The sequence below is a fragment of the Halichoerus grypus genome, chromosome 4 (genome assembly GCF_964656455.1).
Source record: "Halichoerus grypus chromosome 4, mHalGry1.hap1.1, whole genome shotgun sequence".
Taxonomy (NCBI): Eukaryota; Metazoa; Chordata; class Mammalia; order Carnivora; family Phocidae; genus Halichoerus; species Halichoerus grypus.
In genome coordinates, this window is record NC_135715.1 from 15,582,620 (window position 1) to 15,597,371 (window position 14,752).

The 14,752-nt window shown below is 37.0% G+C and overlaps 1 protein-coding gene across 6 annotated transcripts in view; it reads right to left on the reverse strand.

Annotated features, from left to right (window-relative positions):
* GPR180 (G protein-coupled receptor 180) overlaps positions 1-14,752 on the reverse strand; it is a 42,182-nt gene that overhangs the window by 25,636 nt on the left and 1,794 nt on the right. For all 6 annotated transcript variants that reach the window (XR_013446902.1, XR_013446903.1, XM_036080104.2 and 3 more), the window contains exons 2-3: positions 13,738-13,896; positions 4,585-4,785 (exon numbers count right to left, since the gene is read on the reverse strand). Coding sequence is in view for 4 of the 6 variants with exons in the window: in XM_036080104.2 (XP_035935997.2) it covers positions 4,585-4,785; positions 13,738-13,896 (360 nt within the window). In the remaining 2 variants the exon portion in view is untranslated. The remainder of the gene's footprint in view (positions 1-4,584; positions 4,786-13,737; positions 13,897-14,752) is intronic.

The window sequence follows — 14,752 nt, forward strand, 5'->3', positions numbered from 1 at the left end:
ATTCTCTCACCATGCTTCACAAGAAAACAATCTATATTTGTTCACTGTGAAATTAAATTCTAATTGTAAGACAGGTGGGAACTAAGTATTAACTCTCACCTATATACAAAAGAAGAAAAATACTGTCAAATGAGCATGCAATAGGCGGCAAACATGTATGTTATAAGGAAATGTGTAGATTTTAAGGCAAGCTTAATGTGAAGAAGCACTGGCAAAATTCAGCAGAAGAAAACTTACAGGACAGCTTCAAAAAACAGTTCCAGCTACATGATGGGAGATGGGAGAAAAGAGGGTAAGAAAAGGGGAGAGTCACTGGGTCATGGGAGCAGCACTGGAACACTCCTGCCTACCCCAATGCCCATGCCACCCGCAAGTGTTTCAAGATATATCCTGATTAGCCTCAACTGACCACAGAAAATTCCAACACCCCTGCCAATAAGAGGTAAGCTTAACCCTGTACTCGGACATATTAATCTACCCTCATCTCTTTCTGACATCTTCACTTATATTTGTCTTATGATTTTGTAGAGCAAGGGCACGTGACCTAGCTCTGGCCAGTGAAATCTGACGAGGGAGCTTCTGAGAAAGGTTTCCTTGCTCTCAAAAAAGAGCTACTGAATATTGTCATTATCTGGATGTGAAGCCCACAAAGTGAACTGCAGTTACCCTTGAACATGAAGGAGCTAGCCTAACGACAAAGCTGACAGTCAGAAGATAGGAGGGTACAGAGATGCTGAATAAACCACTGTGAAGAAGCCTCAGAAAATCTTGTTACGTAAGAATCTAATTTCCTTATTGTCTATACCGCTTGCATGAGTTTTCCATTACTTAAAATCAAAAGCATTCCAACATGTTACCAGAGCTAATATCTGGAATCTTAAAAACAATGAGATAGCAGATGTGACAAAGAATAATATTACAATATTATTCCGATGAAAACCAGCCTACTTTAGATGGTAATGCTTTAACTTTCGGGATTCTGAGTACTTCTTTTGGTCTCTAACAAGGGCACAAATGTAGTCAATGAAGATTCTAATTTTTTTAAGAAGCAGTTTTACTTTATTCTACCTTAAAACATAATATTCCTATGTAGTATTTTGTCAAGTGGCATCATCCTTGCCTTAGTGTTTTTTTTAAACCTAGACCAATCTGTAAAATATGATTAACCAAAGTCTGATAGATACAAAATACATAATTTGTTTGAAAGAAAACAAATTATAAAATCTAACCAGAATAACATGTAACATTAATTGCAGCTATCTGCACCAGGTTATTCTAATTCAAACTCCTTAGACATATAGCTTAATAGTCAATTATCACTAAAAACCATAGCAAATCAATTTTCCCTACTTAGGGCAGAAAATTAGACAAATGAGCAAAAGTTTCTAAAATAAACTAACTGGGGATTATTTCCTGGAAAGAAATTCCATACCTGAGGCTACAGAATAGGAAGAATCCCTCTCAAGGCTCTACTGTAAAACCAATATAACAAAGCAATGTGGGATATGGACTTTTTTTTTTAAGATTTTATTCATTTATTTGAGAGAGAGAGTGGGAGAGAGCACGAGAGGGGGGAAGAACAGAGGGAGGAGAAATAGACTCCCCGCTGAGCAAGGAGCCCAATGTGGGACTTGATCCCAGAACCTGGGATTATGACCTGAGCTGAAGGCAGACGCTCAACCAACTGAGCCACCCAGGCACCTGGGATATGGACTTTCAGATCACTGGTTCCGCACATTAGAATCAACCTGGAGCTTCAACAAACCACAGTTGCCTGGCTTTCACTCCAAAACCAAATCCATCTGAGTCTCAGGGGGTGGACGTTTGTATTTTTTTTAAAGCTCTCCAGATGCACAGTGATGGGTTGAAGACCACTGATTTAGACTTTGATGTAGAACTAATCATATGTCATGGCAATGTAGAATTAATCATATTTTAAGGGTTTTACATACCTTAATCAATAAAATGATGTGATCCCTAGGAATTAAGCCAGCCATATAACAACTGAATACTTCTGAGTACGTCTGGCACTTGTAAATAATCAATCCCCACAGATTAGCCTTGCACAGAATCATGCTTAATGAAAATAGATACTGTAGTGAGGCTTTATCCCTCATTTAAATATTATTGGTGACATGACCATGTAACTCTCTCCATTCTAGTATAAGGCAGATTTTAAACATAAACATAAGCATCAAATCAAAATCAGTCTTGGAGAAGGCAGGTCAGAAAGAGTCCAGACTAAGAGCTGAATTAGAATGGTTCCTGTGAACCCTAAAGAAAAAGCTAGCCATAATTCAGGATGCTGGAAAAAACACTGGAAGACGTGGGCAAGGTTCAGGGTGAGCTGGGCAAGTATGGCTGACATTCAGTGGCCCAAGGGTGGTACAGGCCACAAATGTGATCACTCTATGGCCTACAGTCTATGTTCAGATGTCTATAATCGGGAATGAGGAAAGTGACCAAAAATGGGAGCCTGGATAAGGAAGCAAAAAAAAGTATATCAGGATCTAGTAGAGTCTCATGGGTCCACAAAATAAATAAAACAACCTCTTGAGCTACAGGCAAATTGCCAGGAAGGCAAGAGGGGAAAGGGCTTTTGGACCGACTACACTATAGGCTGTAGTGTTTGCACATACAGTGAATGCAGCAGAGTATTACTTCCTGCTGAGCCTTTACCAGTCCTAAAAATAACTGTCACATGAAATAATAAAGACTTAGGGTTAAAAGAGACCTTACAAGCAATTTAGTCCACCTGTCCATCCAAAGCTATCAGTTAGACCTGGGTTTCATCGATGTCTTTCCAAACTACAGAAAATAAATGTCAACATCTTTTATAAAGATAAAAAAAATGGGATCCCTGGGTGGCTCAGTCGGTTAAGCATCTGACTCTTGATTTAGCTCAGGTCATGATCTCAGGGTCGTGGGATCGAACCCCATGCTGGGCTCTGTGCTGGGGGCTTGGAGCCTGCTTGGGATTCTCCCTCTGCCTCTCCCACCCTCCCCCCTCTAAAATAATAATAATAATAATAATAATAATAATAATAATAATAAAAAAAGATAAAATGGTAGGACTGAATTGACTTTTTTTTTTTTAAGATTTTATTTATTTATTTGACACGGCGGGGTGGGGGAGCCAGCACAAGCAGGGGGGAGCGGCAGGCAGAGGGAGAAGCAGGCTCCCCGCTGAGCAAGGAGCCCAATGTGGGGCTCGATCCCAGGATCCTGGGATCACGAACTGAGCAAAAGGTAGCCGCTTAACCGACTGAGCCACCCAGGTGCCCCTGAATTGACTTCCAATAATGATCCATACTGATCCAAAGTACTGTTAGGTAAAATTTAACCTTTAAATTCGCTTGCATTCAAAAGTAACTTGAGTAGCTTACCCTTCTGTCATTTCCTTCACAGAAAGAACTTTTAAATTTAACTATTTAAGAATGTTTGGCTCTCCATTCTGTTGCTATGTAAATATTTTTTTCAGACTAGAAGATACTAAAAAATATTTATCTCTTCATACATTAAGTTACTGGTGACCTCCTGTCCATAACACATGCCCCTTGAGTTACATTTCTAGCTGTGGCAATTTACACTTTGAATTAAACAATCGGTTTCATCTAATGTAGCCTCAATTTCTTTCTACCTGCACCCACTCACCTTGATGGCCAATGAGATTTAATGGGACTGAATTTCTAAGCAGATTGATTCTTCCAGATGGGTAATGAACTCATTAAGAAGCAAACTCCTAGTCCTTTTCTTTGATAGACATCCTACAATCTTAGTCTTCATTCTGACATGTCAATTTACAAATCTGCTGTAATACTGTAGAGCATGTTTACCATTAATCACAACAAGTCATTCATTGCTGTTTGGGCTATGAATCTTACTTCTGTAGGGCAATACGCAGCCAACCCTAAAATTTTGATGAAATATTTTATGGGCATAAAACAGATTTTGGAAAACATTATAAACTTTGATCATTCCTAAAATGGTTGCAAGCTCCCATGAAGACAATCCCTACTATCTTTAAACAACTTGGTGAAAGGACAGCCATACAGAATAGTGCAGGTTCCATCTCACTTAAAAATTGATTTTCCTTTCTCCCGCTCCCACTCCCCCTGCTTGTGTTCCTGCGCTCGCTATCTCTCTGTCAAATAAATCTTTAAAAAAAACCCTGATTTTCCAATTTAGATTGCTCAATTTATTAGCATTTTTCTGTTTATAAAAATAGTGCTAGGTTATCATAAAAACCACAAAAACGTTTAGAATGCATAGAGAAAACTAAAAATCCATAATTCTACTCCCCAAAATATAGAAACAATCTACTAATATTTTTGTACTTCTTTCTGCTTAATTCTCTGTATTTTTTAACATACTTGAAATCATAAAATATAAAATTTAGTGTTCTGCTTTTCTAACTTAATAGTATGGCTATTATTAAAATGCTATAAGAGGGTTCACTTACCATCTGCATACTGTTGGACACAAGTTGTTCTTCATTTTTAATATTCAAAAAACATAACATGAAGATATTTGTGCACAAGTTTTTTCTATATTTAGGACATCTATTTAAGTATATATTCTTACCAGATTCTCCAGCACTAAAATGATCAAATGGATTCCCTTCAGCATCCGGGTTTAGTAACATCATTTCAAATGGGATATCTTCCGCCTGAGAATTCTCATTGTCATTTTTGCATGTATACTTGTCAGCATAAAACACGTGCCACGTTTGTGGATATGGAACCTGGGACACGGTCAGATTATGTTCAGTCTGATTCATGGTCACTTTAAAGAGAAAGAAAATAGCACTTTCAAAGCAAAACTCTCAAATATATTCATTGTTTCAGTCATATAATCAACTCAGAGTTAGATTCTTTTGTTTTGTTCTGTCTTGAAAATCAAAGCCCTGGTGTAGTACTGAATAAGGCCTGTAAATCATAAGGCAGATAAAAAATAATGTATCCTCACCAAAGAGGTCACTATAAAAGTACTGTAAAACACCACAAATGAGTAGAATGGTTTCAATGAAGTTCTGAATCTGAATTTTAAATATTTTTGAAAATTGAAAATTGAAAACAGTTTTCAAGTGGATTAGTAACATTAAGAATTTTTTATTGTGGTAAAATATGCATAAACACAAAAGTTACCATTTTAGCCATTTTGAAGCATACAGTTAGCTCTGTGGCATTAAGTACATTCACAATGTAACAACTTCATGACAACGGGTAACAACTACAGTGACATTTTTGAAAATTATATTTGAGTTAAATTTAAAATGGAGCATTCAACTCAGGGATTCATTAGATCTAAAAACTATGACCCACAAATACTTTCGAAAGATTTTCCAAAATCTTTTTCTCATTGATTATTCTTTACAAAGGTTCTGAAAGAAGAAAAGTAGAAATTACCAGAATATAAGAGTTGTTCTACCGGGTCAGGTCTACACAGTGGGGGGACGGGGAGGCTCATGAATGTTGGCATTACACAGATCTGTGTTTGAATCCTGGCTCCAATACTTACTTACCTTCTGTGTAAACTTGGGCAAGTTATATAAGTAATGACACTTTCTTCATCTGTAAAATGAAGATAATACTTAGAGCAAAGAGTTGATGGAAGGACTAAGTTACATGAGTCATTTACCACAATACCTGTCCTATAGTAATTGCCGAATGAAGGTTAATTCTCCTTTTCCTTTCTTTGAAACAAGGTAGTTTTACTAATAAATGGTTCTCTTTTTTTTTTATTATTTTCAGTTACCCAATGTATAGCACATCATTTGTTTTTGATATAGTGTTCAATGCTTCATTAGTTGTGTATAACACCCAGTGCTCATCACAACACATGCCCTCCTTAATACCCATCATCCTGTTACCCCATCTCCCCTCCCCCCTCCCCTCTGAAACCCTCAGTTTGTTTCCCGGAGTCCAGAGTCTTTCATGGTTTGTCTCCCTCTCTGATTTCTCCCCCTTCAGTTTTCCCTCCCTTCCCCTATGGTCCTCCTTATGAAACCATATGATAATTGTCTTTCTCCGATTCATTTATTTCACTTAGCATAATCCCCTCCAATTCCATCCATGTCGATGCAAATGGTGGGTATTCATTCTTTCTGATGGCTGAATATTCCATTGTATATATATGTACCACATCTTCTTTATCCATTCATCTGTTGAAGGATATCTTGGCTCCTTTCACAGTTTGGCTATTGTGGACATTGCTGCTATCAACACTGGGGTGCATGTGCCCCTTCTTTTCACTGCGTCTGTATCTTTGGGGTAAATACCTAGTAGTGCAATTGCTGGGTCATAGCGTAGCTCTATTTTTAACATCTTGAGGAACCTCCATACTGTTTTCCAGAGTAGTTGTACCAGCGTGCATTCCCACCAACAGTGTAAGAGGGTTCCTCTTTCTCCACATCCTTGCCAACATTTGTTGTCTCCTGTTTTGTTAATTTTTGCCGTTCTAACTGGTGTAAGGTGGTATCTCACTGTGGTTTTGATTTGTATTTCCCTGATGGCTAGTGACGTTGAGCATAATAAATGGTTCTCAATCCAGGGTAACTGTGCTCCCCTCCAGTGCATTTGAAAATGTGTAGGGACAGTTCTGTTGTCACAATAGTTAAGAAGGTCCTTGGAGGGAGGCTGTGCTAAACTTCACGCAATCCAAGGTAAAGTTTCATACAATAAAGACCTCTTCCACCCAAAATGCCAATAGCACCCCCTCTGAGAAACACTTAATGATGTCTAAGATGCCTTCCAAATCTGAAACTATGATTCTGAGGCACTCACTAACACTACCACGAAGTTGTAGGAGAATAGTGTCTCAAATGCTATGTATAATACAAAGAGTAGAAGAGTTAGAAAAGGAAGTCTTGGTGCTATTACTTAACGACCTTGCAGCTCAGCAAATAAATTGCTTAACCTCTCAAAATGTGTTTCTTCAGTAGTAAAATTAAGATACCTGACCTGTTTAATGCAGAAGTTCTTGTGAGGAGCAAATGAGACAGTATCTGAAAATCCTACATAAAGAGCTTGATTCTATACAAAGTAGAGTATTCTTAAAATATAAGATTATTCCCAATTCTAGATTGCCCCCATAGCATGCCAGTTAGTCTTGATCTTTTTCTCAATTGAAGAAAAATGCTTTTTAATAAGCAAAAGACACTTTCTGAGATAAACGTGGGGCTCTGCACTGGGGCATTATGAACTTATTCATTTTCTTAGGTGTCATGATGGTATTGTTATTATGGAGAATTGCTCATGACACCTACAGCTTATTTTCCCATGCCTTGATTAAAAACAAAAATCACACACACAAATGTAAAGCAAATGTAGCAAAATAGTAACAATTATTGAATCTAAGCAAAGGATATACTGATGTTAGTTGTACTACACTTTCAACTTACCTGTATGATTGAAAACTTCCTGAATAAAATTTTAAAAAATGCTATTTTTAAGTTGTCCTTATGAATGAGATACGGATTTATCTAGTCAGGATTCAAATTTTGAGGACTTAGACTTTACAACTGGGAATTTCATTTACAGTAGTTAAAGGGGACAAGATGATTTTTATTAACAATGCCACAGCGTTTTTGGGGGGGGCTATATTAATTTAGCTGAAATTTATACTACTGTTTTTGGTTTATTTTTTTACCGTATAGCTTCTTGAAAATGTAGCAAAGACTCTAGTTTCTGTTAAATATTTGAAGACCTTTAATAAGAATTCAATATATGAGCAATAGTGGCTCAGAAATTAGGCTTTTGAAATGTGCAGCTCACAATTACATAATCCGGACTTTATAATATAAAGGTTCTGATATGTTGCCGTTTTATCACTTGCACTTTTTTCTTAGATAAAACAACATAAAAATTAACCATTACATTTTTCACCAATATACTTTTTAATGTTTCATTTTCAATTATGCAGATTTACATAAAATAAAAACAAAAGTGTGCTTTAAAAGGTGATATTGGCCTTCAGTTATTTGTCTTGTGGCCTTTTTTAGCAAGCCTGGGAAACAAGCATCTTGACAAAACCGTATGTTCATTGTTTTTGAGACAAAAGACTACCACACAGCATACATAGTCCATGCTGATGTAATTAGTATGTCACATATTAACAAAACTTGAATTGCAGAGAATGGTGTCACATGGCTAGCTGCCCAATCATGTTATAAAAGAAAATGCACAGAATAATAAAATGCTAACAGCTTTCAATGATTTATAAAATATACCAAATGTACAAAAGGAATTATTATGTGTGATATAAAAATACTGAAAATGTTTTGTAAGCAAAATATTTAGCTCTTGTAACCTGAACCTCCTTGTTAAATTTTTGTACATAAAGTCATAATTTTCAGTGCCTTTAAATGTCTCATTTGCTTTCTTTAAAAACCTACAAAATAGCTTTTGTCATTTTTTAAAAATCTGATGTTTTATGACTTTACTGAAAGAGGAAAAAGGAAGACTGAAAAATAATTTCTCAAACATTAATTTGGGGGAATGTATACACACAAGCAACATTCAACACTACAGAATTTTTCAAATCTGCTAGTCTTTTCATAGTTCACAGCAGCAGTAAGGTTTTACATAGGAGTTTGGCATAGTTAATGAACTCATTACCAAGTAGGTGAAAGGCTATTAATTCTTAAAAGTCTCATTAATGGCCAGGAAATGAGAATTATTTCTACAAGAAATTATTTAAAAATATGTGGTACTACTACATTGTCATGAATTTAAGGATATGCTTTTTGTTTCAATGCACCAAAGCTCCTGAATAATAACATACTATAAATATGGCAGCTAATATATAAAAGTTAGAGAATATTTCTTAAGACTTGGCTTTTGTTGGTGGGAAAAGAGTTGATGAAATTTGCAGAAAGCAATATATATATCACCAGAATTTAATTTATTCCAGGTCCCAAAATTTAACAAAACGATCTTCATTCCTCACAAACTCCTATTTCCTGAGATCTTCCATTCCAATAATTCCAAAGAATACCCTCGCACTCAACAGAAGAATAGAGAAGAAGGAAAAATAGCCTAAGAAACAACTGCAAGAGGTTTTTGGAAGCTGCAGCCTTGTATATATATGCAACTCCATCCTAAAGAGTTATAATTAGAATGGACTTTCAGGAACCTTAATGAAAACTTATCCAACTTTCTTGTTGTACAGATAGGTAAAGTGAGGCTCAAAGAAAACAGGCAGTGATTCTCAGTTTAGCAGTCTCTCCACTGCACTGTGCTCTCTCCCTGCACACATAAGGTCTGTGACTGAAGGTATATGACTGATACAAAATTTATGTTTTTGCAAGTGTACATAGTATATAGTATAACATTAACAACATAATATAAAAAACTAAATTCCTACAGCTCAAAGCTTTAAATTGCCTGCTAAGTTTTTACTGGAAGAAAAAGACCAAATACAAAGCAATCAACCTTGCAACCAGATACGAAAGGTACCAAATACAAAGCAATCAACCTAGCAACCAAAAAAACCCCTCAATCTCTTCCACAAATGGTGTTGGGAAAACTGGACAGCTACAACCAAAAGAATGAAACTGGATCACTCTCTTACACCATACACAAAAATAAAATGGATTAAAGACCTAAGTGTGAGACCTGAAACCATAAAAGTCCTTGAAGAGAGCACGGGCAGTAATTTCTCTGATCTCAGCTGTAGCAACATTTTTCTAGATATGTCTCCTGAGGCAAGGGGAATAAAAGCAAAAATAAATTATTGGGACTACATCAAAATAAAAAGCTTCTGCACAGTGAAGGAAACAATCAACAAAACAAAAAGACAACGTCGGAGAAGATACTTGCAAATGACATATCTGATAAAGGGTTAGTATCCAAAATATATAAAGAACTTATACAACTCAACACACCAAAAAACCACTAATAATCCATTAAAAAATGGGCAGAAGACATAAACATTTTTCCAAAGAAGACATACAGATGGCCAACAGACACATCAAAAGATGCTCAACATTATGCATCATCAGGGAAATGCAAATCAAAAACAATGAGATATCACCTTGCACCTGTGAGAATGGTTAAAATCAAAAACACAAGAAATAACAACTGTTGGGCACCTGGGTGGCTCAGTCATTAAGCGTGTGCCTTCGGCTCAGGTCATGATCCTGGAGTCCTGGGATTGAGCCCCACATCAGGCTCCCTGCTCACACATACACACACACACACACACACACACACAGTGTCATAAAAAATGAAATCTTCCATTTGCAAAAACTTGGATGCATCTATAAAGTATACTGCTTTTCCCTCTCCCACTCCCCCTGCTTGTGTTCCTGCTCTCGCTCTCTCTCTGTCAAATAAATAAAAATCTTTTTTTTTTTTTTTTAAAGATTTTATTTATTTGACTGAGAGAGAGAGACAGCGAGAGAGGGAACACAAGCAGGGGGAGTGGGAGAGGGAGAAGCAGGCTTCCCGCGGAACAGGGAGCCTGATGTGGGGCTCGATCCCAGGACCCTGGGATCATGACCTGAGCCGAAGGCAGACGCTTAACGACTGAGCCACCCAGGCGCCCCAATAAATAAAAATCTTAAAAAAAAAAAAAAAGAAATAACAACTGTTGGCGAGAATCTGGAGAAAGAGGAACCCTTGATGCACTGTTGGTGGGAATGCAAACTGGTGCAGCCACTGTGTAAAACAGTATGGAGGTTCCGCAAAACATTAAAAATAGAAATACCACATAATCCAGTAATTCCACTATGGTGTATTTACCCAAAGAATACAAAAACATTAATTTGAAAAGATATACACACCCCCATGTTTACTGCAGCATTATTTACAATAGCCAAAACATGGAAGCGGCCCAAGTGTCCACTGATAGATGAATGGATAAAGAAGAGATGATACACACACACACACACACACACACAAAATGTCATAAAAAATGAAATCTTCCATTTGCAAAAACCTGGCTGTATCTAGAGAGTATACTGCTAAATGAAATAAGTCAGTCAGAGAAAGACAAATACCATATGATTTCATTCATATGTGGAATTTAAGAAACAAAACAAACTAACAAAGAAAAAAAGAGACCAAAAAAAGACTCTTAACTACAGAGAACAAACTGATGGTTACCAGAGGGTAGATGGGTGGAGGGATGGGTGAAAAAGATGAAGGGGATTAAGAGAACATTTATCATGATGAGCACTGAGCAATGTACAGAGTTGTTTAATAACTACATTATACACCTGAAACTAATATAACACTGTATTAACTATACTGGAATTAAAATAAAAAAACAAAAATGAAAGCCCTTCAACCCTAAGCTCTATGACAATTCATCCTACAAACACTTAGTAAACTAAGCACTAGGGTATGGTAAATTTTCATTCTCATACTACCATGTAACTAACATTCATAGTACTTATCACAATTGCAATTTCACATTTATTCCATTGATCAGATTCATTTCTGTCACCCCCACTAACCTTAAGAGTATATTTTGGTCCCTGATTTATCACAGGTGCCTTGCCTAGTATATGAAACAATGGAAGTGCTCAGTGAATGAGTGAATGAGTAGACCAAAAGAGCCCTGCTGCTCTGACTGATTTCATAACAAATACATACGATATAAAGTGGTAACTATAATATGTGCTGTGGGAGAAAACAAGCTGTAAAAACTCAAATGTCAACTTAGTATTGGAAGGGCCAAAGAGGAAGCGAAGAAAAAACAAAGTCTGTGCAAAGGCCCAGGATAGCACTGAAATAAAACAAGCCTACAAATAAAATGAGGGAGGAGGGGACAGTGCTGTGAGATGGAACTGGGGGGTAACAATGGCTAGACCCTGATGGCTTTGCTGATCAGGTTAAGGAGATCTGTCTTGTCCTAACAGCAAAAGAAAATGACTGGAGTATTTCAAGGTGTGGTGAGGAAGTGAACGTGACATGATCAAATCCGCTGTTTAGAAAGATCACTCTGGTTACAGGGGGCACGAGCATGGCTGCAGTGGCCAGAGAGGAGACTACTGCAACAGGCAAAAGATTATGGCAGCCTAGAATAACAGGGTGGGGGCAGAGACAAAAAAAATAGATGAATTCCAGAGATATTCAGAAGTCACTTACTGACAAACTGGAAGAGGATGGAGAGGTCAAAGAGGGCGTGTTGGAAGACTCCCTGGATTCTAGCTTGTTTATTGGACAGATGGTGGTGCCAGGTCCTGAAACAAGGAACACTGGAAGAGGAAGAGGACCAGGTTTGGATGGGCAAGATGATGAATTGGTTTTGGACATTATAAGGAGTGGGAATGGAAGGTTAGAACTTTTTATCCATATGTGGAACATTTAGATGACCAAATTGGTATAGAAAGGAAAAGATAACTGATAATGAACATTTGCACAAATTTCCCAAGTAAAAAAACAAACAAACAAAATGAATTTCCCAGGTAAGTTCTCAAAATCAGGGGAAAGGTAAAATGAGTTTATGTAACTATCTCTTTGATGTCTGAATCTAGTCATTCAAGACTTCTTCAGCATACTGTCAATGTCATCTCATTAATCTAGATAAGAGATCCCCACAAGAGGTGGCAAGGATTGGGGGGCTTCTACTCTTTTTCTTCAAACTATTTATTTATTTATTTGAGAGAGAGAACATGATCCGGGGGATGGGGGTGGGAGAGGGATAGAGAGAATCTCAAGCAGACTCCACACTAAGTGTAGAGCCCAATGTGGGGCTTGCTCTTGCAATCCTGAGATCATGATCTCAGCCGAAATCAAGAGTCAGATGCTCAACCAACTGAGCACCCAGGCACCCCACACCCCAGGGGTTTCCACTCTTATCCCTATTCAGCTAGCTGCCTTATGAGGGACCCAGAGAGCTGATGAGACTAGGAAGACTAAAAGTTCAGAAAATGGCAATGTTTTACTTGACTAGATTAGAAGAAGATTAAAAGTCACTGATATGCAGAACATGGTAGGGGAAAAGGGGGTGAAATAGGGGGGAAAGAGAGGAGAGAGATAATTCCTACTTTTTCTCATGGATGCTTCACATTTCTAGTATCGCCTACAACCAATTAACTTCCAAGGGGTAAAATGGGTAGCATGGTATATGCCCTTCATTTCTACAGAAATTAAAAAGAGTTTCACTAATTCTAGATAGTGCATCCTAATACTTGGGATAGTGTTGATGAGAATGGAAGGGTTCAAGGATACAGGCAACTAGGATAATAAAATTAGAGCTTCTCCAGAAATAAATCTAGAAGTTTACAAATGATGTGGTGCTGGTACATCCTAAAATGACACACTTTGTCACCATATGACTAGGTCCCATGTTCCAATAACATGTTGCAAAACAGCATCACTTGGGCTAAATCATACAATTAATGAGATAATGCATATTTAGTGCTTAGCTCAGTGCTAGCAGATAATAAGCATTCAACCAATGCTATTGTTCATTCCATGCTGCCACTGGGCCAAAATATATTTGCCATACTGGTATGAATTATGTGACTTACTGGTAAGAAGTCCGAATGAAATAAAGTATGCCTTTATACACTATCTGGATATTTTTCAAAAATTTTTAATGAGAAGGGGAGGGGAGAGGCATTCTATCCTTTGATCAAAGAAAACTTCAGCTTAAAATGTACTAGACAAAATGTCATCACAGTGTGATGTGTCATGAAACATCTTGGTATGAAAACAAAGATTTCAACATTCAGGAGGAAAAAAAAAACGTATCTAATGATCAAAGAAAAAAGGATATACTCACTTGTCAACTGAGCTTTGGATAATTTTTCACCACAACTATAACCATGACTGCTGTCCTGTAGCTTTAGCCATTCCTGGGTTTGGAACAGGTAGAGTTTAGCTTCTTTTCCAACAGCTACTGCTATATTGTTGATTCTGACACACAGAAGAGCATGGTCACCTTGACATTAAAACAAAAATTATTAACTAGTTTGGTCTTGTATGGAACTGACACGGTAAGACAATTCAACACCTCTATCAAAATAGGAATTTAAAGAGCACAGAGTTCTTTTTTAATTTTTTTAATTTAAATTCAGTTAATTAACATATAGTGTATTATTAATTTCAGAGGTAGAGCTCAGTGATTTATCAGTCTTACAGAATACCCAAGAACACAGTTTTTCTTAAATCTCACTTAACTAGGTAGATCATACTGGAATGAGCATCCCATTCAGGTGCAAATCAAAAGACTATTCATATTAATTATCCAAATTAATGTGTGGTATCTCCTTACACTTCCAATGAAGAGTGATGCCATTTCACTGAATAAACAGCAACAGCTGCTGTATATGGACATTCACTATAACAGTTTTGCCTCATTTTACCACCACTCCACATCTTTAATATTTGTTCATAAACTATCTATAGAAATTTCCCACCAAAGTTTTTCTTGTTTTCTAATATAACATGTGTGTTAATATTATACTTTTAACGTAAAAAATTGGCATAGCTAATAGCGAGAAAGTTTAAACAAATTAGTTTGGGGGTAGACATTTTACACCTGATAAAAAATTTGACACCTGTGACTTTTACAAAGGAACGTGCAGAACAATAGATGGTGTGAGACATTATAGAATGAGCCTGGTTGCACACTGAGTACATTTAAGGCCCTGAACAGAAATGGCAAAAAGTAGTTGCCTCTAGGGAAAGGGACTCTGGGTGAGGAGAAGTAAAGCAGGAGACTGTTTTCATTTTTCATTTTAAAATCTCTTCTGTGCTGTTGTCATGTTTGTTATAATAATTACCATTTTGATTAA